The following is a 21,999-nucleotide window of genomic DNA, read 5'->3' as shown; positions in this document are numbered from 1 at the left end:
GCTCCTTGTACAAATCTCTCGCCATCCTGCTAATGACTTTTAAGACTCATCCCTGAACCCCTTTCATATCTGTCATGACTTGTATGAGGTAGGGTGACTAGAAGTAAACATAATATTCCAGAGAAAGCTTCACCATTGATTCCAAAAATGGCATTATGCTATTTTCAGTATTATTTTCATCCCATTCTTTGTACTTCATAAAAATTGATTTGCTTGTATGGGATCTGAATGCTAGACTCTAGTTACAATTTACAGAGAACATTAAAATCGAGGAAGATGAACAGGAGAAGCAGATTAGAGATTTATTTAGCAAATCTTATTTCATGCTCTCCCTTCATTTATTTCATGCTTCCCCTTCCTGGTAGCTCCAGAAATCATCTTATGCACAGAAGTGTGAACTATCTTAGCCTCTACATGTTGGTCAAGTCCAGGTCACACTTTTTAAATTACATAATTTCTGCCACATTGAATTCCCTGGATTGACCAGACCCCATGGGGGAAGCAGTATTTACTTTTATTTTTTAAATGTTAAGCTGTGGTTAATGATATCTGGTGTCCTTGGTTTGATCTCTTCCCCACCCCCCACACCTCCCACTGTAGAATCATCTCCTCCTGGAGCCCGTACATGTTCCCCTGGGGGAATTTTTCAGACCACGAAAGGAGGAAGTTGAGCAGCTGGATTCAAAAGATTTCCTGGGTAAACCCAAGGTAAGGCCCCCTAGGCTGCAGAAAAGTCAGTCCTACTGTAAGAATGTTAGCATGGTGCCCTGGTGACTGAGGTCAGCAATGAGCAAACTACGATCCAGGGCTCTGGTTGCTCCTGAGAACGTTACTGCCAGGGTCCTCTACCCGCCACAGCACCGACAGCCTCCTGAGAGCAACATTGCTTGGGCCCTCTGCCAGCTGCAGTGCCTGAGAAATATCAGCTGAGATTCTTTAGACTCTAAGTGCAATGGCTCTGTCCTTAAGAACCAGTCTTTCAAGACATGTGGGCTCACCTAACCAGTCCCACAGGGTTTGACCCTCTGAGCTGTAGCAGATTCCCACTTGTTGTGGGATGACTTTTTTGTTGTTTGGTTAATGCCTTTTAGAGAATATTAGCAGGTCATCAGAAGATTTCTCTTCTCATTTCTGTTATCTCTTCACCCTTTGTGTAAGTGACACAGGCCAGGAGCCTCTTGAGTGCAGGGAAAATGAATGGTTGTGCTCTCAGATTCACTCACAGACATGTAGAAAACCAGCGTGGCAAGAGCTAGAAAACCAAGCCCCTGGAGTAGATGGGGTTACTGCCTGGACTCAGCTCTGCACTCTCCATTGTGCGCTGTGACTTTTTAAGCCCTGCTACTTGGTGCTAGGGACTCGCTCATGGGGAAACCAGGGTCAGTGGCTGGTTCCCAGAGGCAGTTTTAACAGGGCCGGGCTGTTCCTTCATGTGATCCAGAGGCTGATCTGATCTGTCCTCTGGCAGGTGATCTCCTCCGTCATTCCCAATGATGAGTACATCGGATTTGAGCCTCTCAGGCCACAGGTGAGTGGGACAGTGCAATGACTTACGGTAACTTGATTTATGCATGGCAAGGTCATGTAATGGCATCGCTGTCATATAGCTCCACTTAGGGTCCCCAGCCAAAGGCATCCATCAGGATGAGAACCTCTCATGGACTACATAATATTTTAGTGTGCAGAGGTTTCCCTAGGGCTCTGAGTCCTGCATGTCTCCCCCTGCCTAGCAATTCCTACCATCCAATTGCCATATCACTGCAGATATCCTTCCACTCCTCAGACCCCATCAGTCTTGCTTCATCATTGGCCAGAGGGGCTCAGATGAGGCACATAAGTCTCTGCCCCCTGAATGGAGCATTCTTTTCTCTGCACTAAATTAAAGCTGCTGCAGCAGAGTCTATGTAATGTTTAACTCACTTGCCCAGCCGTGTGAGCCTGGTTCCTCCGGGGGAGAGGGGTGCACTGTCATGTGAATGTTAGGAGCGGGGAAACACGCAAGTAGGTTGGTCTCCACTGGGTGGGGTGGGCAGAGAAGAGGGGGCTGCCAGCACTGCTCAGCAGTGTGGAGTGGCCTTGATGACTGTCCCTAAAGTGGTGATTGGTTGCATGACAAGTGTGAACAGGAGAATAGGAGGGAAAATGTCAGAGACTGAAACTCCCGCTCAGACTCTGCATTTCTGCCTGATACAAGCTATTACAAATCATTGTGGGGAAGTTCTCTGGCCTGTGTTATAGAGGAGGTCAGCCTAGATTATCACAATGGTCCCTTCTGGCTTGGAATCTGGCACTATGAAATAGATGCTGTTGTTTCTCCACAGAGACAGGGCTTTTATGAACCCAGTGTCAATGCTGTGCGGTAAGTAACCAGCCCCAGCTGGCTTTACTCTTCTGTCACTATTTCTATTCATGGTACCTTGTCTTGGCTGCAGAGGTTTTGGTTTGAAGACTCTGTAGCATCCCAGTCCTAGAGATCTATCACTGTGGAGAAAATGCTGTGTGAGAGAAAGGTTTGTGTGACTGTGATAGCCATTGTAGTTAACAACAACACCTGGCACTTATAGAATATTACGGTTGGAAGAGACTACTGGAGGTCATCTAGTCCAACCCCCTGCTCAAAGCAGGACCAACACCAACTAAATCATCCCAGCCAAGCCTTTGTCAAACTGGGCTTTAAAAATCTCTAAGGATGGAGATGCCACCACCTCCCCAGGGAACCCATTCCAGTGCTTCACCACCTTCCGAGTGAAATAGTGTTTCCTAATATCCAACCTAGACTTCCCCCACTGCAACTTGACACCATTGCTCCTTGTTCAGTCATCTGCCACCACTGAGAACAGCCTAGCTCCATCCTCTTTGGAACCCCCCTTCAGGTAATTGAAGGCTGCTATCAAATCCCCCCTCACTCTTCTCTTCTGCAGACTACACAAGCCCAGTTCCCTCAGCCTCTCCTCATAAGTCATGTTCCCTAGCCCCCTAATAATTTATAATAAGTCCACTGGACTCTCTCCAATTTGTCCACACTCCTTCTGTCGTGGGGAGACCAAAACCGGATGCAATACTCCAGGTGTGGCCTTACCAGTGCCAAATAGTGGGGAATAATCACTTCCCTCCATCTGCTGGCAATGTTCCTACTAATACAGCCCAAAATGCCGTTGGCCTTCTTGGCAACAAGGGCATACTGTTGATTCATATCCTGCTTCTTGTCCACTGTAATCCCCTCATCCAGATCATTGATAAAGATGTTGAACAAAACCGGCCCCAGGACCGACCCCTGGGGCACTCTGCTTGATACTGGCTGCCAACTAGACATCGAGCCGTTGATCACTAGCCATTGAACCCGACAATCTAGCCAGTTTGCTATCCACCATATAGTCCATTCATCCAACCCATGCCTTTTTTTAACTTGCTGGCAAGAACACTGTGGGAGACCATATCAAAAGTTTTGCTAAAGTCAAGGTATATCACATCCACTGCTTTCCCCATATCCACAGAGCCAGTTATCTCATCATAGAAGGCAATCAGGTTGGTCAGGCATGTCTTGCCCTTGGTGAATCCATGCTGACTGTTCCTAATCACCTTCCTCTCTGCCAAGGGCTTCAAAATGGATTCCTTGAGGACCTGCTTCATGATTTTGCCAGGGACTGAAGTGAGGCTGTAGTTCCCTGTGTTCTCTTTTTTCCAATTTTTAAAATATGGGCACTATATTTGCCTTTTTCCAATCGTCTGGGACCTCCCCGATCACCACAGATTTTCCAAGATAATGGCCAATGGCTCTGCAATCACATCAGCCAACTCCCTCAGCACCCTTGGATGCATTAGATCTGGACCCATGGACTTGTGCACATCCATTTTCTAAATACTCCTTAACCTGTTCTTTCACCACTGAGGGCTGCTCACCTCCTCCCCATGCTGTGCTGCCCAGTGCAGCAGTCTGGGAGCTGACCTTGTCTGTGAAGACCGAGGCAAAAAAAGCTTTGAGTACTTCAGCTTTTTCCACATCATCATCTTCCACATCACTATGTTGCCTCCCCCATTCAGTAAGGGTCCCACACTTTCCCTGACCTTCTTCTTGTTACTAACATACCTGTAGAAACCCTTCTTGTTACCCTTCATGTCCCTTGCTAGCTGCAACTCCAACTGTGCCTTGGCCTTCCTGATTACACCCCTGCATACTCTAGCAATATTTTTATACTCCTTCCAAGTTATCTGTCCAAATTTCCACTGCTTGTAAGCTTCCTTTCTGAGTTTAAGTTCACCGAAGATTTCACTGTTAAGCCAAGCTGGTCGCCTGCCTTATTTGCCATTCTTTCTGCACTTCGGGATGGTTTGTTCCTGTGCCCTCAATAAGGTGTCTTTAAAATACAGCCAGCTCTCCTGGACTCCTTTCCCCCTCATATTATCCTCTCAGGAGATCCTGCCCAAGGGAGTCTAAGTCTGCTTTTCTGAAGTCCAGGGTCTGTATTTTGCTAGTCTCCTTTCTTCAGGATCCTGAACTCAACTATCTCATGGTCACTGCTGCCTAGGTTGCCACCCACTTCTACGTCCCCTACTTCTATAACACCTTGCAAGGATCTCAAAGCCCTTTGCAGACATAGATTAAGCCTCACAGCCACCCTGTGAGGAAGCTAAATACCGTGTCACAGGTTGGGAAACAGAGACAGAGAGAGGTTAAGTGACCTGTTCAAGACCACATAGTAAGTCAATGGCAGTGCCACTATTAGAACCCACAACTATTGACTCTCAGTCTTCTGGCTCTAGCCCCCAGGACAAGACTTCCAAATGCTCCTGTCAGCACTGCTGTAACTGGGGCCAAATTCAGCCCTGGTCTGAGGAGGTGCAGCTCCATTGACTTCCCTGGGTTTGTGCTTCCAATACTCCAGGGCTGAATCTGGCCCCTTGTTTTCATCTGGAAAAGCTAGAAGGTGGTTCCTGAATAGGGTTGCCAACAGTCTAACTGCACAAACCCAAACACCCATGCGCTGCCCCCTTCCCTGCCCCTTCTCAGAGGCCCCTCCCCCCCCACTCACTTTCACAGTGAGTCTGTGGCAAGGGGTTGGGGTGTGGGAGGTGGTGAGGGCTCCAGCTGGGGGTGCAGGTTCTGGAGCAGGGTTGGAGATGTGGGGTTTGGGGTGCAGGCGGGGGTGCAGGCTCTGGGAGGGAGTTTGAGTGCAGGAGGAGGCTCGGGGCTGGGGCAAGGGGTTGGGCTCCAGTTGGGAGGCGCTTACCTCGGGTGGCTCCCGGAAGCCTACCTACCCTGGCTCTGTGCGATTGCAGGCACTGCCCCTGCAGCTCCCATTGGCCACAGTTTCTGGTCAATGGGACCTGCAGAGCTGGCGCTCAGGGCAGGGGCAGCGCACAGAGATCCACTGGCCGCCCCTGCGCCTAGGAGCCAGATTACTTCTGGGAGCCACGTGGAGCCAGGGTAGGTAGGCAGGCTGCCTTAGCTGTGCTGTGCCGCCGACTGGACTTTTAGCAGCCTATTAAAATCTCCCAGATTGATTTCAATAGCCTCCAGGAGATTGTGGCTAATTCCAGAAGACTCCCTGTCAATCTGGGAAGGTTGGCAACCCTATTCTTGGAGCCACTTGAAACTCGACATTTTCATTCAGCAGGAAATGCTGACATTTTGAAATTGTTTTCATTCCAAATCTAAACAAAAATGAAAAATTTAAATTTCCTGTGAAACGAAGTTTTCCAAAACTGTTTGTTTCAGGTCAGTCAGAATGTTCCATTTAAATGAAATTGAAATGTTTCATTCTGATTCCAGCCGTTTATTTTACACTATAACTTATAGACTATAAACGCAAATACATTTCTAAATGAAAGGGCATTTCAAAACAACAACAAAAAAATCAAAATATGCTTTTTTGATCGGGTTGATCTTATTGAAACACTTGTAAGGAAACATTTTGTGAACCAAAATTTGTCAAAATCAATACATTCTGACAGAAAGTTTTTATTATATTGAAATGGTATTTTCTGATGGAACAATGCTCTGTCAGGAAAGTTGCACCCAGCTCTAGAGTTCACACACTAGAACAGAGGTGGGCAAACTACAGCCCAGGGGTCGCATCCGGTGCTCCAGACCTTTTAATCCGGCCCTCAAGCTCTGCCGAGGCACGGGGGCCAGGACTTGTCCCGCTCCGCGCAACTCCCACAAGCAGCGGCATGTACCCTCTCCAGTTCCTACACTTAGGGGCAGCCAGGGGGCTCCACAGGCTACTTCCACCCCAAGTGATACCTCCGCAGCTCCCATTGGCCAGAAACTGTGGCCAATGGGAGCTGCAAGGTTGGCGCTTGCAGACAGGGAAGCATGCAGACCCACCTGGCCGCGCCTCCGCATAGGAGCCGGAGAGGGGACATGCCCCTGCTTCTGGGAGCTGCTTGAGGTAAGCACCACCAGGAGCCTGCACTCCTGACCCCCTCCTGTGCCCCAACGTCCTGCCCCATCCCTGATTCCCCTTCCACCCTTTGAACCTCTTCATCCCAGCCCGGAGCAACCTCCTGCACCCCCAACCCCTCATCCTCAGCCCCACTCTAGAGCCCACACCCCAGCTGGAGTTTCCCTGTGGGAATTCTCAGAAATGGCTGGAAGGCAAAAGAGGGAACCTCTGTCTGCGCCAGTCTGTCCCATCATCTGCTGATGGCGTGTTCTTCTCCAAAAGTTCATGGGTTATCATCTCTGACAGACCATAAATATGATAATTGCACCATGGAGACACAGCCCAAGGCTACTGCTGCCTATGAGGGGAGATGTGCCCAAGGGAAGCATTCTCGAGCTTACTCAGCTCACAACTGAGAGTATGTGGCGAGGAAGGATCACCCTGTGGGAGGAAGGATGGGCTCGTGGTTAGAGCTCTGAAGTGAGACACTGGATCTGGGTTTCCAGCTCTACCACAACCCTCTTGTCATTGGACCTTGGACAGATTTAGGTGTCTAACTGGGTGTGGAGCCCCAATGAAAGTCCAGTCTGAACTGTAGGTGCTGAGCTCTTCTGAAAATTTGTCCCTTGATCACTCTTTGCCTTAGTTCCTCATCTGTAAAATGGGGGTAATGATGCTCTCCTACTGCACAGCGGTGTGGGAAGGAGACAGTCCTTGATGTTTGTGAGATGCTATGGGGATGGAGGCATGTAAGTACTAAGAACAGAGTAGAAGGGTGTGGCTTTCCTCAGACGCCAGTGAAACGACAGGTCCTCCAGCAGAATGCAGGGGGGACTCCACCCCAGAGAAGCGTGGCATTGTTCCAGGGTGCACTGGCACTTGAGGGGCAGTGATTCTCCTACAACTCTTTATATTTCAAAGTGCATTGGCAGAAGAGCCAGTGGAAAGGCCACAGGATGGCAACGGCTATTCCTAGCCTGAATGTCTCCAAGAAGGATAACCAGAGGGGCAAAGAGAAGGGCATCCCATTAAAGCCAGTGGTGTCCACACCCCACAGTGGGAGAGTGACAGCCCCAAAGGGTGCTGAGTAAAGCTGTTCCTTTTTTTCCCCCTCTCCAGAGACCACAATTCAGGTTACTATCGAGTCATGACTCATTATTACCCAGAGGACTCTGAAGAGATGGCAGTGAAGGGCAGCACCATCATCTTTGTACTAAATAAAGGGGCAGATGGCTGGGCTACAGCCATATGGGACGGACAGGTATGTGGAACTGGCAGGCTGGCACTCCTGCCTCTAGCACAGCATCAGTAGACACTACAGGACTCCCTGCCAGCTGGGGCTTGCTGAGGCTTTAATAGGATGCTCCTTTGGTAGCTCTCAGGAGCAGGAGCAGCCAAGAGGGTGGGATATGACATTAACTTCTCTGAAGCTGCCAGTTCACTTTCATAGATTGGACACTGATGGGGTGACGACTCACTGCTGCGGCGCTTCCTGCTGGTTGTCCAGGGAATTAGCTCTTTTCAGCCAGGAGCGCCCTCTGCCGGTCGGTGTCTCGCCTGCTGCTGGCCCTGTGCCCCTCCCAGACCCCAGTGCCCTTCTAGATTAGGGTTCTGCCCCCTGGCAATAACCCCTCAGTCTGGGTCTCCCCTCCCCAGGGGACCCCCAACCCCCTGTCCCTTCCTTACCTCAGTGGCTACTGTCAGTCATCATCTAGCCCCCACTCCCTGGGGCAGACTGCAGTCTGTACCACTCATCATTGACAAGGCGGGGGGTCAGACCAGCTGCCTCTGTCTAGGTCTGGGCTGGGCTGCTCCTCTGCAGCCTTAGTACCCTTTTGTGGGCCTTTACCTCAGACTGCAGCTTAGGGCTCTGCTAGGCTGGAGCTCCCCAGCTCCCTCTGCCCTAGGTACCCTCCTCAGCTTCCTAGTCAGCCAGGTCCTCCTCTCTCCACGTAGCTAGACAGAGTGTCTCTCTCAGCCCCTGGCTAACAGCCCTCTTATAGGGCCAGCTGTGGCCTGATTGGGGCATGGCCCCACCTGTGGCTACTTCCCCCAGTCAGCCTAGCTTTCCTCCGGCTACAGCCCTCTCTTTGGGCTGTTTTAAGCCCTTTGAGGCATGGCAGGGTGACCACCCCACCACAGACACTAACAGCAGCAGCTGTTAAGGGCTGTTCAGATCCCAGTGACTTTTCCCCGTCATCTCTCTAATTCCATTGGCCAGTAAACTGGAGAGCTCAGCTTTTTCTGATCCTTATCCCTTCCGACACACATGGATCCTGCATAGGGATTATGCAACTAGAAACATTCGGCGAGAACCACTAGCAGGTGCACAATTCACACTAATTGTGAAGCCTCGCCTCCTGCAGAATAAAGTGCACAAAATGTGTCTAGGGTTCATTCAGTGGCCTGCTCGCAACTGCCGTATGGAAAGCAGGGTCCTCAGAAGGGAGAGCAATGTGCTGCTGTGTCCGCAAGTGGGCATCACCTCCCACATGCAATCCTCAGTAGGCCAATTTAACATTAGAGGCCAGGAGCCCCGTCATGGGCCAGGATCGCTCTGTGCTGTGACCTGTACTAACTCAGAATAAAGGGCAGTGCCTGCTCCTAAGAGCTTACAATCAAAGTATAAGGCAGAGAAAACAGGTGAGTCCAACAGGCAGATGGGCGAGCACAAGGAAACAGTGAGGTAAGACTGGTCAGTCTGACAGGCAGTAGTCTCAGCAGCCTAACCATTGTCAAGTTCTCTGGTAGGTATCACAGCACAGGAGAGTTATAAAGAGGAAACCGAAGAAAGATGGAGGCAGCTCCTCCCGCGTGTGAGGGGCAACATGGGAGGAAGCACAAAGGTACCTCTTTAAAAGTTAACAAGTGGGTGAGGAAGGCTGGCGGCTCAGAGGCAGGATTCAACATCTTGAGCGATGATGGGTAGGTGGGGACAGGCTGTGAAGGGCCTTGAAAGCAATGGCGCATAGTTTGTGTTTGTGATGATGGAGAAGGGTGGGCCAGCAGACAGAGTGACCTGGTCAGAGCGGCATGCCAGGAAATGACAATGCCACAAGGGTGTGAATGACTGAGGGGCAAGGTGGGGTTGTCAAGACCAGAGAAGACAATCTCCTGCACCGGGCAGAAGAGTGCCTGTTTCCGCTCAATGCAGCCTGGTTTCACCTTATTTTCTGTTCTGCTCTGTATTTCCCCAGAAACTGCGTATACCGACCTCTCACCTGGAGCCTGTTCATGCCCCCAAGGCTGATAAATGGGTAAGGGGACAATCTTGTGACTATGGGGTGTGGAAGGGAGAGAAAACACAGCCAGGCCACTTGTGCTGTGTGTCTGAACCACAGAGCAAGGCAGTGGGCTCTCTCTTCAGAAACACCCCATGTGTAGGTTCAGGGCTTTCAGCCAGCGAGGGACAATGCGAAATCCAACCAGCAGGCAAAAGGTGAATTTTTTCCACAGCTCTGATCTATTTCCTGCAGTCGAAGCTTCCATTTTGGAAAAATCCATTTCTTTTACCCCCTCCTCCTCATAGCTAGGACCCTCCATATTATAACCAATGCAGCCTTGCTTTAATGGCTTGACCTGTCTGAAAGCTGTCTCCACTTGAATCCTCCAGCAGACAAGGTGTGACTCACACACATGCGCCTACTGCAGCAAGCAGGGAATTTCAGAGCCCACTTTCGTTCTGACATACTAGTGGCCTCTAGAGAATGAACTTCCACTGTCCCTACTGTAGTTGAGAAACTGGCTCTTCAAGGCCTGACTCTGTTATCATTTATCCCATGGAGTTGGTAGTGTTCCCTGCTGTAAAACCATTTCAGTGCAGACACCCAGTCTGTTCAGTGCAGAACCTTGGAGCTGAGTGAGGGGCAGATAAGCCCTTGGGTCAGAGGGATCAGCCATGGAAATCCCAGTGAAGATGGATTCCATTTTTGCTCAGATGGGGAGGTGGCTGTCCCCAGACTAAATGTGGGGTCTGGATCCCAGAGAGGTGAACAGAGCTAACAGTGCAGCAAAATAAAACAAACCCGTATGGGTACCAGGTGGGTAACCACCCTCTGGGGAAGCCTGGAGGAGCCTGAGTACTCCATGTCATACCTGAGTTAATGAATCAGCAATCCCTGAGGCTCTGCCCACCTTTAAAGTCATAGCCTGCAATCTACTCAGTGACGCAAACCAGCTGCCACCTGCCCCTTCTGGCCAGTGGGGAACAAGGGAGCTGATTTCCCAAAACTTCAGTTCCTTAGAACTGTTCTGCTTCACAGTGGCCTCAGCCACACTCTCCTCACGTGTCTGATCAGTTCGTTTTCATTTTGTTCTCTTGCAGAAAGTCAGTAATGGGATCCCTCTTCCCCCTGTTAAAGTACCCCCCAACCGGCCCCACTTGCAGGAAATGGACCAGCAGCAGCCAGGTAAATCCTGCTTTCTGGGACTGAAGGGGCATGTGGGGGTAAGGATCCCAATGGGAGTTGTGTGGGATCACCCACCAGTGCCCCAAAACACCGCTGCTCTAGGGAACCTACACTACCGGCAGGGTTAGTTCCCCACTTGCAGCATGTGGTTCTGGGATGGACTGACTGTGTAACCCAAGAGCACCTTGGTAGCAGGGTAGATCATGTGTGTCAGGGATGACTGCACACACTTTGCTTCGCTGTGGCCCACTCATTCTGCTCTGAACAGAGACTGGGGGCCACAACTGTGTCCAAATAGAAGTGAACTGGTTGGCAGGCACCTGGTGATTCAGAGCTGGTGCGCAATAAATGCAGCTGCTGCCATTTGTCACTTGCCCCCCTTGCTATGGTGACGAGTGCAGGCAGGGTTCTATACACCTGTCCCGAGAGGGGAGGATGGACAGCTCCGGCCGTAGAATCGGTGGCTTCTCGTGCTGCCTGGAGTCCCTCCAGATGTGGCTCAGTGGGACCCCCCCAAAGCTGACCAACCCTATCTCCTCCAAAGAGGCCCTGCCCATTGTCATGATGGCTGTTTGGCAATGTTTTGCCCTGCAGGACCTCCTGAGGGAGAAGACACTGCTGCAAATGATGCTGATCCGCAAGCAGACTCGCAGGTGCAATGTTCCCCAATGTCACAAACCATTAAGGCTATAAAATCACTGGTGCCAAAGGTAAGGGTGGATTCAGCCCACTTCCCCCAAAACTCCAGAGCCACCACAAAACTTTGGGGCTCACTGGAAAGCCTTTTCTTCCAGACCAGTTCCCCCTCCCCCATCCCAGAGAGATCCTAACTCCCAGATGGACTTTTGTCTGTTACTCTTGAGTCCTTGATCTTCCTCTTCTTCTGTCTCTCCCGGCCCAGACTGTTGCTCTGTGCTGTTAACAACCACTATGTTCTATCACAGAGAGCGCTGCATTTCTGGGGTTAGAGAAATCATCTCTGTATCCTTTTCCTACCTCACATTGGACTTGTGCCTACAGAGCCTTTCTTTGTCAGAGGCAGCTGCTGATGAGGTCACCAGCAGCCCCACTTTATTTGGCACAGCCACTAGACCGCCTGTGATTTTGGAGTCAGTGCTGTGTCAAGCTGCATGGATTGGCAGCTGAAATTTCCACAGGAAATTATGGGACCTGGCAGCATCATCTCAGGGACATGTTTGCATGATAATACAGGGAGTACCTGTCTCCCCTCTGGAGCTGAATACTCCTATGCTGAATACTCCTGTGCCGAGCAGATGTGTCTGAGTTATAGGATTCAGATCCAGACGCTTCCAAAAGGAAAAATGGAAGTGTTTGGATCCAGGGTTTGGAGAAATGCCCCCCACATGTGAAATTCACATCTGGATCCTGGCTCATATTCTATGCCACGTGGAGTTTGGTGGCACTGAGGTTGGCATTTGGGTTAAGCCCCCCCCCCCCTTGACTCTGGTTATGGAAGGATGGGCTAGTGGTCGGGGCACTGGCCGAGATGTGGGAGACCTGTGTTCGGTTCCTTGTTCCACCAGGGACTTCCTGGGTAAGTCACTTCATGTCTCTGTGCCTCAGCACCCCAGCTGTGAAGGGGAGATAATAATATTTCTGTACCTCACAAGGACATTGTGAGGATAAATACATTAACTGATTGTAAAGTGCTTTGAGCTCTGCTGTTCCTCAGATGTTCTTGTCAACTGCTGGAAATGGCCCACCTTGAATATCACTACAGAAGGTCCCCCCCACCCCCCGCTCTCCTGCTGGTAATAGCTCAACTTAAGTGATCACTCTGGTTACAGTGTGTATGGTGAAAAGAAAAGGAGTACTTGTGGTACCTTAGAGACTAACCAATTTATTAGAGCATAAGCTTTCGTGAGCTACAGCTCACTTCCTCAGATGCATATCGTGGAAACTGCAGCAGACTTTATATATACACAGAGAATATGAAACAATACCTCCTCCCACCCCACTGTCCTGCTGGTAATAGCTTATCTAAAGTGATCATCAGGTGGGCCATTTCCAGCACAAATCCAGGTTTTCTCACCCTCCACCCCCCCACACAAATTCACTCTCCTGCTGGTGATAGCCCATCCAAAGTGACAACTCTTTACACAATGTGCATGACAATCAAGTTGGGCTATTTCCTGCACAAATCCAGGTTTTCTCACATCCCCCCCACCTCACCCCCATACACACACAAACTCACTCTCCTGCTGGTAATAGCTCATCCAAACTGACCACTCTCCAAGTTTAAATCCAAGTTAAACCAGAACATCTGGGGGGGGGGAGGGTAGGAAAAAACAAGAGGACACAGGCTACCTTGCATAATGACTTAGCCACTCCCAGTCTCTATTTAAACCTAAATTAATAGTATCCAATTTGCAAATGAATTCCAATTCAGCAGTTTCTCGCTGGAGTCTGGATTTGAAGTTTTTTTGTTTTAAGATAGCGACCTTCATGTCTGTGATTACGTGACCAGAGAGATTGAAGTGTTCTCCGACTGGTTTATGAATGTTATAATTCTTGACATCTGATTTGTGTCCATTTATTCTTTTACGTAGAGACTGTCCAGTTTGACCAATGTACATGGCAGAGGGGCATTGCTGGCACATGATGGCATATATCACATTGGTGGATGTGCAGGTGAACGAGCCTCTGATAGTGTGGCTGATGTTATTAGGCCCTGTGATGGTGTCCCCTGAATAGATATGTGGACACAGTTGGCAACGGGCTTTGTTGCAAGGATAAGTTCCTGGGTTAGTGGTTCTGTTGTGTGGTATGTGGTTGTTGGTGAGTATTTGCTTCAGGTTGCGGGGCTGTCTGTAGGCAAGGACTGGCCTGTCTCCCAAGATTTGTGAGAGTGCTGGGTCATCCTTTAGGATAGGTTGTAGATCCTTAATAATGCGTTGGAGGGGTTTTAGTTGGGGGCTGAAGGTGACGGCTAGTGGCGTTCTGTTATTTTCTTTGTTAGGCCTGTCCTGTAGTAGGTAACTTCTGGGAACTCTTCTGGCTCTATCAATCTGTTTCTTTACTTCTGCAGGTGGGTATTGTAGTTGTAAGAAAGCTTGACAGAGATCTTGTAGGTGTTTGTCTCTGTCTGAGGGATTGGAGCAAATGCGGTTGTATCGCAGAGCTTGGCTGTAGACGATGGATCGTGTGGTGTGGTCAGGGTGAAAGCTGGAGGCATGCAGGTAGGAATAGCAGTCAGTAGGTTTCCGGTATAGGGTGGTGTTTATGTGACCATTGTTTATTAGCACTGTAGTGTCCAGGAAGTGGATCTCTTGTGTGGACTGGACCAGGCTGAGGTTGGTGGTGGGATGGAAATTGTTGAAATCATGGTGGAATTCCTCAAGGGCTTCTTTTCCATGGGTCCAGATGATGAAGATGTCATCAATATAGCGCAAGTAGAGTAGGGGCTTTAGGGGATGAGAGCTGAGGAAGCGTTGTTCTAAATCAGCCATAAAAATGTTGGCATACTGTGGGGCCATGCGGGTACCCATAGCAGTGCCGCTGATCCGAAGGTATACATTGTCCCCAAATGTGAAATAGTTATGGGTAAGGACAAAGTCACAAAGTTCAGCCACCAGGTTAGCCGTGACATTATCGGGGATAGTGTTCTTGACGGCTTGTAGTCCATCTTTGTGTGGAATGTTGGTGTAGAGGGCTTCTACATCCATAGTGGCCAGGATGGTGTTATCAGGAAGATCACCGATGGACTGAAGTTTCCTCAGGAAGTCAGTGGTGTCTCGAAGGTAGCTGGGAGTGCTGGTAGCGTAGGGCCTGAGGAGGGAGTCTACATAGCCAGACAATCCTGCTGTCAGGGTGCCAATGCCTGAGATGATGGGGCGCCCAGGATTTCCAGGTTTATGGATCTTGGGTAGTAGATAGAATATCCCAGGTCGGGGTTCCAGGGGTGTGTCTGTGCGGATTTGATCTTGTGCTTTTTCAGGAAGTTTCTTGAGCAAATGCTGTAGCTGCTTTTGGTAACTCTCAGTGGGATCATAGGGTAATGGCTTATAGAAACTCGTGTTGGAGAGCTGCCGAGCAGCCTCTTGTTCATATTCCGACCTATTCATGATGACAACAGCACCTCCTTTGTCAGCCTTTTTGATTATGATGTCAGAGTTGTTTCTGAGGCTGTGGATGGCATTGTGTTCCGCATGGCTGAGGTTATGGGGCAAGTGATGCTGCTTTTCCACAATTTCAGCCCGTGCACGTCGGCAGAAGCACTCTATGTAGAAGTCCAGTCTGCTGTTTCGACCTTCAGGAGGAGTCCACCTAGAATCCCTCTTTCTGTAGTGTTGGTAGGGAGACCTCTGTGGATTAGTATGCTGTTCAGAGGTATTTTGGAAATATTCCTTGAGTCGGAGACGTCGAAAATAGGATTCTAGGTCACCACAGAACTGTATCATGTTCGTGGGGGTGGAGGGGCAGAAGGAGAGGCCCCGAGATAGAACAGCTGCTTCTGCTGGGCTGAGAGTATAGTTGGATAGGTTAACAATATTGCTAGGTGGGTTGAGGGAACCATTGCTGTGGCCCCTAGTAGCATGTAGTAGTTTAGAAAGTTTAGTGTCCTGGGCGGCCCATCATCTCAGGCATTGGCACCCTGACAGCAGGATTGTCTGGCTATGTAGACTCCCTCCTCAGGCCCTACGCTACCAGCACTCCCAGCTACCTTCGAGACACCACTGACTTCCTGAGGAAACTTCAATCCATCGGTGATCTTCCTGATAACACCATCCTGGCCACTATGGAAGTAGAAGCCCTCTACACCAACATTCCACACAAAGATGGACTACAAGCCGTCAAGAACACTATCCCCGATAATGTCACGGCTAACCTGGTGGCTGAACTTTGTGACTTTGTCCTTACCCATAACTATTTCACATTTGGGGACAATGTATACCTTCAGATCAGCGGCACTGCTATGGGTACCCGCATGGCCCCACAGTATGCCAACATTTTTATGGCTGATTTAGAACAACGCTTCCTCAGCTCTCGTCCCCTAAAGCCCCTACTCTACTTGTGCTATATTGATGACATCTTCATCATCTGGACCCATGGAAAAGAAGCCCTTGAGGAATTCCACCATGATTTCAACAATTTCCATCCCACCACCAACCTCAGCCTGGTCCAGTCCACACAAGAGATCCACTTCCTGGACACTACAGTGCTAATAAACAATGGTCACATAAACACCACCCTATACCGGAAACCTACTGACCGCTATTCCTACCTGCATGCCTCCAGCTTTCACCCTGACCACACCACACGATCCATCGTCTACAGCCAAGCTCTGCGACACAACCGCATTTGCTCCAACCCCTCAGACAGAGACAAACACCTACAAGATCTCTGTCAAGCTTTCTTACAACTACAATACCCACCTGCAGAAGTAAAGAAACAGATTGATAGAGCCAGAAGAGTTCCCAGAAGTTACCTACTACAGGACAGGCCTAACAAAGAAAATAACAGAACGCCACTAGCCGTCACCTTCAGCCCCCAACTAAAACCCCTCCAATGCATTATTAAGGATCTACAACCTATCCTAAAGGATGACCCAGCACTCTCACAAATCTTGGGAGACAGGCCAGTCCTTGCCTACAGACAGCCCCGCAACCTGAAGCAAATACTCACCAACAACCACATACCACACAACAGAACCACTAACCCAGGAACTTATCCTTGCAACAAAGCCCGTTGCCAACTGTGTCCACATATCTATTCAGGGGACACCATCACAGGGCCTAATAACATCAGCCACACTATCAGAGGCTCGTTCACCTGCACATCCACCAATGTGATATATGCCATCATGTGCCAGCAATGCCCCTCTGCCATGTACATTGGTCAAACTGGACAGTCTCTACGTAAAAGAATAAATGGACACAAATCAGATGTCAAGAATTATAACATTCATAAACCAGTCGGAGAACACTTCAATCTCTCTGGTCACGCAATCACAGACATGAAGGTCGCTATCTTAAAACAAAAAAACTTCAAATCCAGACTCCAGCGAGAAACTGCTGAATTGGAATTCATTTGCAAATTGGATACTATTAATTTAGGCTTAAATAGAGACTGGGAGTGGCTAAGTCATTATGCAAGGTAGCCTGTGTCCTCTTGTTTTTTCCTACCCTCCCCCCCCCCAGATGTTCTGGTTTAACTTGGATTTAAACTTGGAGAGTGGTCAGTTTGGATGAGCTATTACCAGCAGGAGAGTGAGTTTGTGTGTGTATGGGGGTGGGGGGGATGTGAGAAAACCTGGATTTGTGCAGGAAATAGCCCAACTTGATTGTCATGCACATTGTGTAAAGAGTTGTCACTTTGGATGGGCTATCACCAGCAGGAGAGTGAATTTGTGTGGGGGGGTGGAGGGTGAAAAAACCTGGATTTGTGCTGGAAATGGCCCACCTGATGATCACTTTAGATAAGCTATTACCAGCAGGACAGTGGGGTGGGAGGAGGTATTGTTTCATATTCTCTGTGTATATATAAAGCCTGCTGCAGTTTCCACGGTATGCATCCGATGAAGTGAGCTGTAGCTAACGAAAGCTTATGCTCAAATAAATTGGTTAGTCTCTAAGGTGCCACAAGTACTCCTTTTCTTTTTGCAAATACAGACTAACACGGCTGTTACTCTGAAACCTGCATAAAAATAGGCATTATTGTTATTCAGATATTTGCTGGTGAAATCGCTCTAACCAACCCACCGAGAGCAGATTCTCCTTTGCTTCCTGGTTGTTTGCAGGTCCCACTGGCTCAGGACAAAGCATCCTCCAGCGAGAACAGATCCATCCTGCTGAAAGTCCACTGTGACTATACAGTTAAAGTGAACAAGGCCCTGACCTTGTCAGACCTCAGGTCTCTGCTGCGGGAGACATTCAGCCAGCAGGCAGAGCTTGGGAAGCTGAGGTAGGCTTGGTCACAGACTCGCAATAGGGTTGCACTCTGGATACACTCAGCTGGTGCCAAAGGCTGAGTTGGAGTTTCTCCTTCCCAGTGAGCTGCAGCTTTCCTCTTGCCATTGCAGACAAATCATTGCAGTTCCCTGAAGAGGTGTTTGCCCAAGGAGCTAGACATAAGCCATGTCTGCCATCCGTGTTGTTCTCCACAGGGCATTTTGTCTTTCAGTAGGGCTCAGGCAGCCATAGGCACAGTTCACAAAATGAGTACATACAAAGCAGCACAGTGTCCCCTCTCCCAACTGAATGGTCACACAAAGCCCTGCCCCCTGGATATTCCACCTCATTGCTTTAGAGCACAACACTGACTCCTTGGGGACAGGGAATTTGTGAGCAGGGAGGTTTCACAGGACCAAAGGAGTATGGAACTGCACCTGCAGTAGTGAAAGAGGGGGAAGTTTAAAGAGAAATGCTATTGTAGACACCTCTGACCTGGAATGATTTTCTCCCAGCCAGGGCAACATTTAAGGCACACCAGGTTCAACTCAGTTGCACTTTGTGTGCCCAATTTAGAGGTCTTGTGTAAGTCTAAAGCAGACTGAAGTTTTGTCTACTGGAGCTGGAGGCATAATTTCATATGCGCTAGCTCTGGTTGAGCTAGTGCGCTAAGAATAGCAGCGTAGCCCTGGTGGCATAAGCAGCAGAATGGGATAGCCAGCGTAAACCCTCTGCATCCAATCCTGTCTGAAAGCCTAGGTACGTATTCAGGGCCGCCAGCCCTTCCCCCGGCCTGTGGCACGACCGCTACACTTCTCCTTTTAGCACGCGAGCTTGCACACAGCTAGCGCAGGTCTGTCTGTCTGATCGGGGAATTACACCTCCAGCTGCACGCAGACACACCCCGGAGGTCCTGGACTGACATGCTTAGGAAATCAGAGGGAGATGGAGGTCCTGGACTGACATGCTTAGGAAATCAGAGGGAGATGGAGGTCCTGGACTGACATGCTTAGGAAATCAGAGGGAGATGGAGGTCCTGGACTGACATGCTTAGGAAATCAGAGGGAGATGCAAGCTGCACAAGTTTAGATTCACCTCTGAATTTGGCCCTAGTGCATTTTCTCTGTCCTCCTCTCTTACTTCAGCTGCAGGCTTTCAGACAGCAAAGAGTTCATTGTGATTTCGGGAGAAGAGGAACTGGGGAAGATGTGGCAGCAGGTGACAGATGGGAGGCTGACACTCTGGTGCCAGGTACGTGCCCCTTTGGGATGCTGTTCTTCCTCACTAGATTCTGATATAATTTCTGCTCTGCCGTGCAGTTTACACCATGGCCTTGTCCCATAGGGCACAGATGCCTGTTCAGACAGACCTGTTCTCTACAGGATGGTAGCACATCATGGTTACACAGCACAAAGGCCTGAGGATCTGGAATTCAATGAAGGAGACACACTGGACATTCTCTCTGAAGGTAGCTTTCTAGTTCTACCTGAAGTTCTTCACTGGGCAGCTTCAGGAGTCTGTTTGCAGGGAGGGGATGGGGACAAGTTGGGGAACAAAAGACTTCCTGATAGTTAAGCCACTAGGCCTTATGGGGGACTGACATGTGCATGGGCCTGTACTGGCCCTTTGCGCAGGGATGAATGTCACCCTTAGCAAGGCTCCCTGGTTAGGCAATTCAAGGGATTGCTCGGTCCTTACCCTGTTCCTTTGTGTTTTCCCAGTGAATGAGGAATGGCTTGAAGGCCATTGCAATGGCAACTTTGGCATTTTCCCCAAGTGCTTTGCTGCTCAGGCCAGCATTGGGGCTGCCCTCCCTTAGAGAAGAGATGCTTCTTCCTGCCAGACTCCACAAGAAGCCAGCTGGGCTCTGGACCCCACCTCACCTTACTCATGTCTCCCACAGAACAGGAGAAGCTTGCGATAATTCATTCAGGTCTGACCATCGCCAGCCCTGCTAGGTATTTAATGAAGCTGCCCACACAGGACGCTTCCCAGTGTGGGACCCCATTATCCAGAAACCCAGCAGGATTAGTTTCTGTAGCAGAAATAGCATTTTCTATGGCATGTGTCTGGCCTCAGTATAATAATAATAATAGAAGTGAGATGACAGGTCTGACTGGGGAGTGCGGGAGGTGGGATCTGGGTGCAAGGCATGGGGTGGTGTCTCATGAAGGACACTCTGAGAGGTGCTGACACAGCAAATGGAGATTTCCCATCTCAGACCCAGCCACCAGCTCTTTCTGTAGCAAGAACTTGGGGTTCAAAGGTGCAGATTAAGTGGCAAGAAGAACCAGCTCCTCCAAAAGAGGGGGCTGTGCTCTGATAGCGGCAAGGGGCCTGGCTCAGGCCTTAATCCCCACTTCCCACCAGGTGGAATAAAAGTGAGGGAAGCTGGACCTTGCCGTCACTGGATATGCCCATTCTGCCGTTAGAAACCCACGGCTGGCCCATGCCAGTTGACTTGGGCTAAGGGACTGTTTGAGTGCGGTGTAGGTATTTGGACTTGGGGCAATTAAATAGCTCCTTAGCCTGAGCCCCACGGGCCTGAGTCAGCTGGCACAGGCCTACGGCAGGGGACTAATGGCAGTGCTGACAGACCCATTGAGGCCAGACTGTGGGAGGCAACGTGCCACCCAAAGAGCCAGAGCGCAGGGAGGCAGGCCTGATTCTCTGGGCCCCACGCAGTGTAGAAACAGCGCTGTTCTGGTTTGAGAGCATTTCACACCCACTTTGGACTGCTGTAAATGAGTGCACATGAATCAGGCATAGGGTGTGTGGCCCCTCCAAGATCCATTGATCTGCCAGAGGCAAAGGGCCCTGTGCCCAGACATCTTGGGTTGTGGGGATTGTCCCTGGTCAGCTGAACACTGGTGTTGTCCCAGTCGGTTCCGTGAAGTTGGGCCACAGCAGGGAGCCAGACCTTGAGGGACTGAGAACTGGGTTGGAGGGAAGGAATGCAGGGCCTGGGGATAAAGAACAGGGTGGGGGAGATGGCCAGGTGACAGGAGCTGAGGCATTGGGGGGAGGGCAGCCAGAGAAACAGGCCTAGCAAAGCCCAGAGGGATCAGGAAGTGGAGAGCCAGAAGGAGGAAGTGGTAAGTGGAGCTCATGGGAGTAGATAAAAATAACCTGTGCGGGAGAGGGGTGACCTAGGGTCTCTACTTTGCAAAAAGGGTCCCAGGAACTGCAGGGTGGTTCCTGGGCACGAGCCCCTGGGTCTCGCTCGGCCCATCAGCCACGCAGTGCATGAGCCTTTGGGAGCTCACTCAGCCCCACTGGCCTGAGGGAGCTCCCTTGGCCTTCCTTCCTGCCTGGACTCTCGCTCGGCCCAAGCCTCTGGGGAGTTGCTCAGCGCATCAATCCTTAATAGACCTCCCCTGGCTCAGGGCCCTATGAGATCACACACCATCTCTGCTGTGCTAGGCTTTCCAGCTGGCACAGGTTTCTGGAGGGTTGTGCAGCCCCTGTACACCAGGCGTCTTTGTCAGCACGGGTCTCTGTGCAGTGGCTCCGTCCCCTGACCCTGCAGCTCACGGACAGCGGCCTCTCAGCACTGCAGGGTGCTTACCTGGAACAGGCGGAGCAGGACACTCCTGCCCTCCACCCTGCAGGGCCTCTTCTTGGTCCAGGCCACTGTATGCTGCCTCAAACCCTTGCCCACCCCAGGGCCAGGCACAGCCTCTCTAAGGTCACTCACAGCCTGTACCTGGCATACCCTTTCTAGGGTCACTCAGCCCCTTGCACTGCCTGGCCCATGCCCTGCTGCCATAGCTATGGCTAGCCCAGGCACGTGAGCTGCAGCCTGGAAGTGGAAGCTGCCAGCAGGAGGGCTCCTTGTCTGGCTCTTGTTCCTCCCCTTAGACCAAAAGAGCCTGAATTCATTAACTTTTAGGGGGTGCTGTAAAAACCACGCCTCACAAGGGCTGAGGGGGTGGCTGGCTGGCTGGTTGGGGTGGGGCGACTCTCTCTGTTGCTGGGATTCCTGGCTGGTCCCTTGGAGTTGGTTTAGTTGGGTAGGAGCCTGTGATGCTGTTGGAGGGAGTGTTTTTGTGAAGAGGTGTCTGTGTGCCTAGAGTGGAAGTTTTGGGGTGGGGTTTTACTTAAATCAAATCTATAATCCGTGCAGGGCCAGTGGAAGCAGCCTTTGCAGTGTTCAGCTCAAAATCCCCAAATCCCCAGCCCCGCCTCCTCCCCCAGGCGTGCCGCATTTCCCCCCGCATTGCTTCCTGCGGCTCCCCCCCCCAACCCCCCCACCCTCGCTCACCTCCACTCCGCCTGCTCCCCTGAACATGC

General features: G+C 50.4%; 1 protein-coding gene across 1 annotated transcript in view; it reads left to right on the top strand.

Annotated features, from left to right (window-relative positions):
• Positions 1–21,849, top strand: part of NOXA1 (NADPH oxidase activator 1) — a 44,448-nt gene extending 22,599 nt beyond the window's left edge. Inside the window, exons 5-15 of the mRNA XM_084650175.1 lie at positions 601–708; positions 1,469–1,528; positions 2,322–2,359; positions 7,506–7,647; positions 9,584–9,643; positions 10,711–10,795; positions 11,390–11,505; positions 17,556–17,719; positions 18,852–18,957; positions 19,051–19,174; positions 19,428–21,849. Coding sequence (XP_084506301.1) covers positions 601–708; positions 1,469–1,528; positions 2,322–2,359; positions 7,506–7,647; positions 9,584–9,643; positions 10,711–10,795; positions 11,390–11,505; positions 17,556–17,719; positions 18,852–18,957; positions 19,051–19,174; positions 19,428–19,525 — 1,101 coding nt within the window. The 3' untranslated portion in view covers positions 19,526–21,849. The remainder of the gene's footprint in view (positions 1–600; positions 709–1,468; positions 1,529–2,321; positions 2,360–7,505; positions 7,648–9,583; positions 9,644–10,710; positions 10,796–11,389; positions 11,506–17,555; positions 17,720–18,851; positions 18,958–19,050; positions 19,175–19,427) is intronic.
• Positions 21,850–21,999: the final 150 nt, after the last annotated feature.

This window comes from Lepidochelys olivacea, assembly GCF_965140295.1.
Source record: "Lepidochelys olivacea isolate rLepOli2 genome assembly, chromosome: 16".
NCBI classification, from domain to species: domain Eukaryota; kingdom Metazoa; phylum Chordata; order Testudines; family Cheloniidae; genus Lepidochelys; species Lepidochelys olivacea.
The sequence above is the reverse complement of the archived record's forward strand: the minus strand, read 5'-3'. Positions and strand labels throughout refer to the sequence as shown.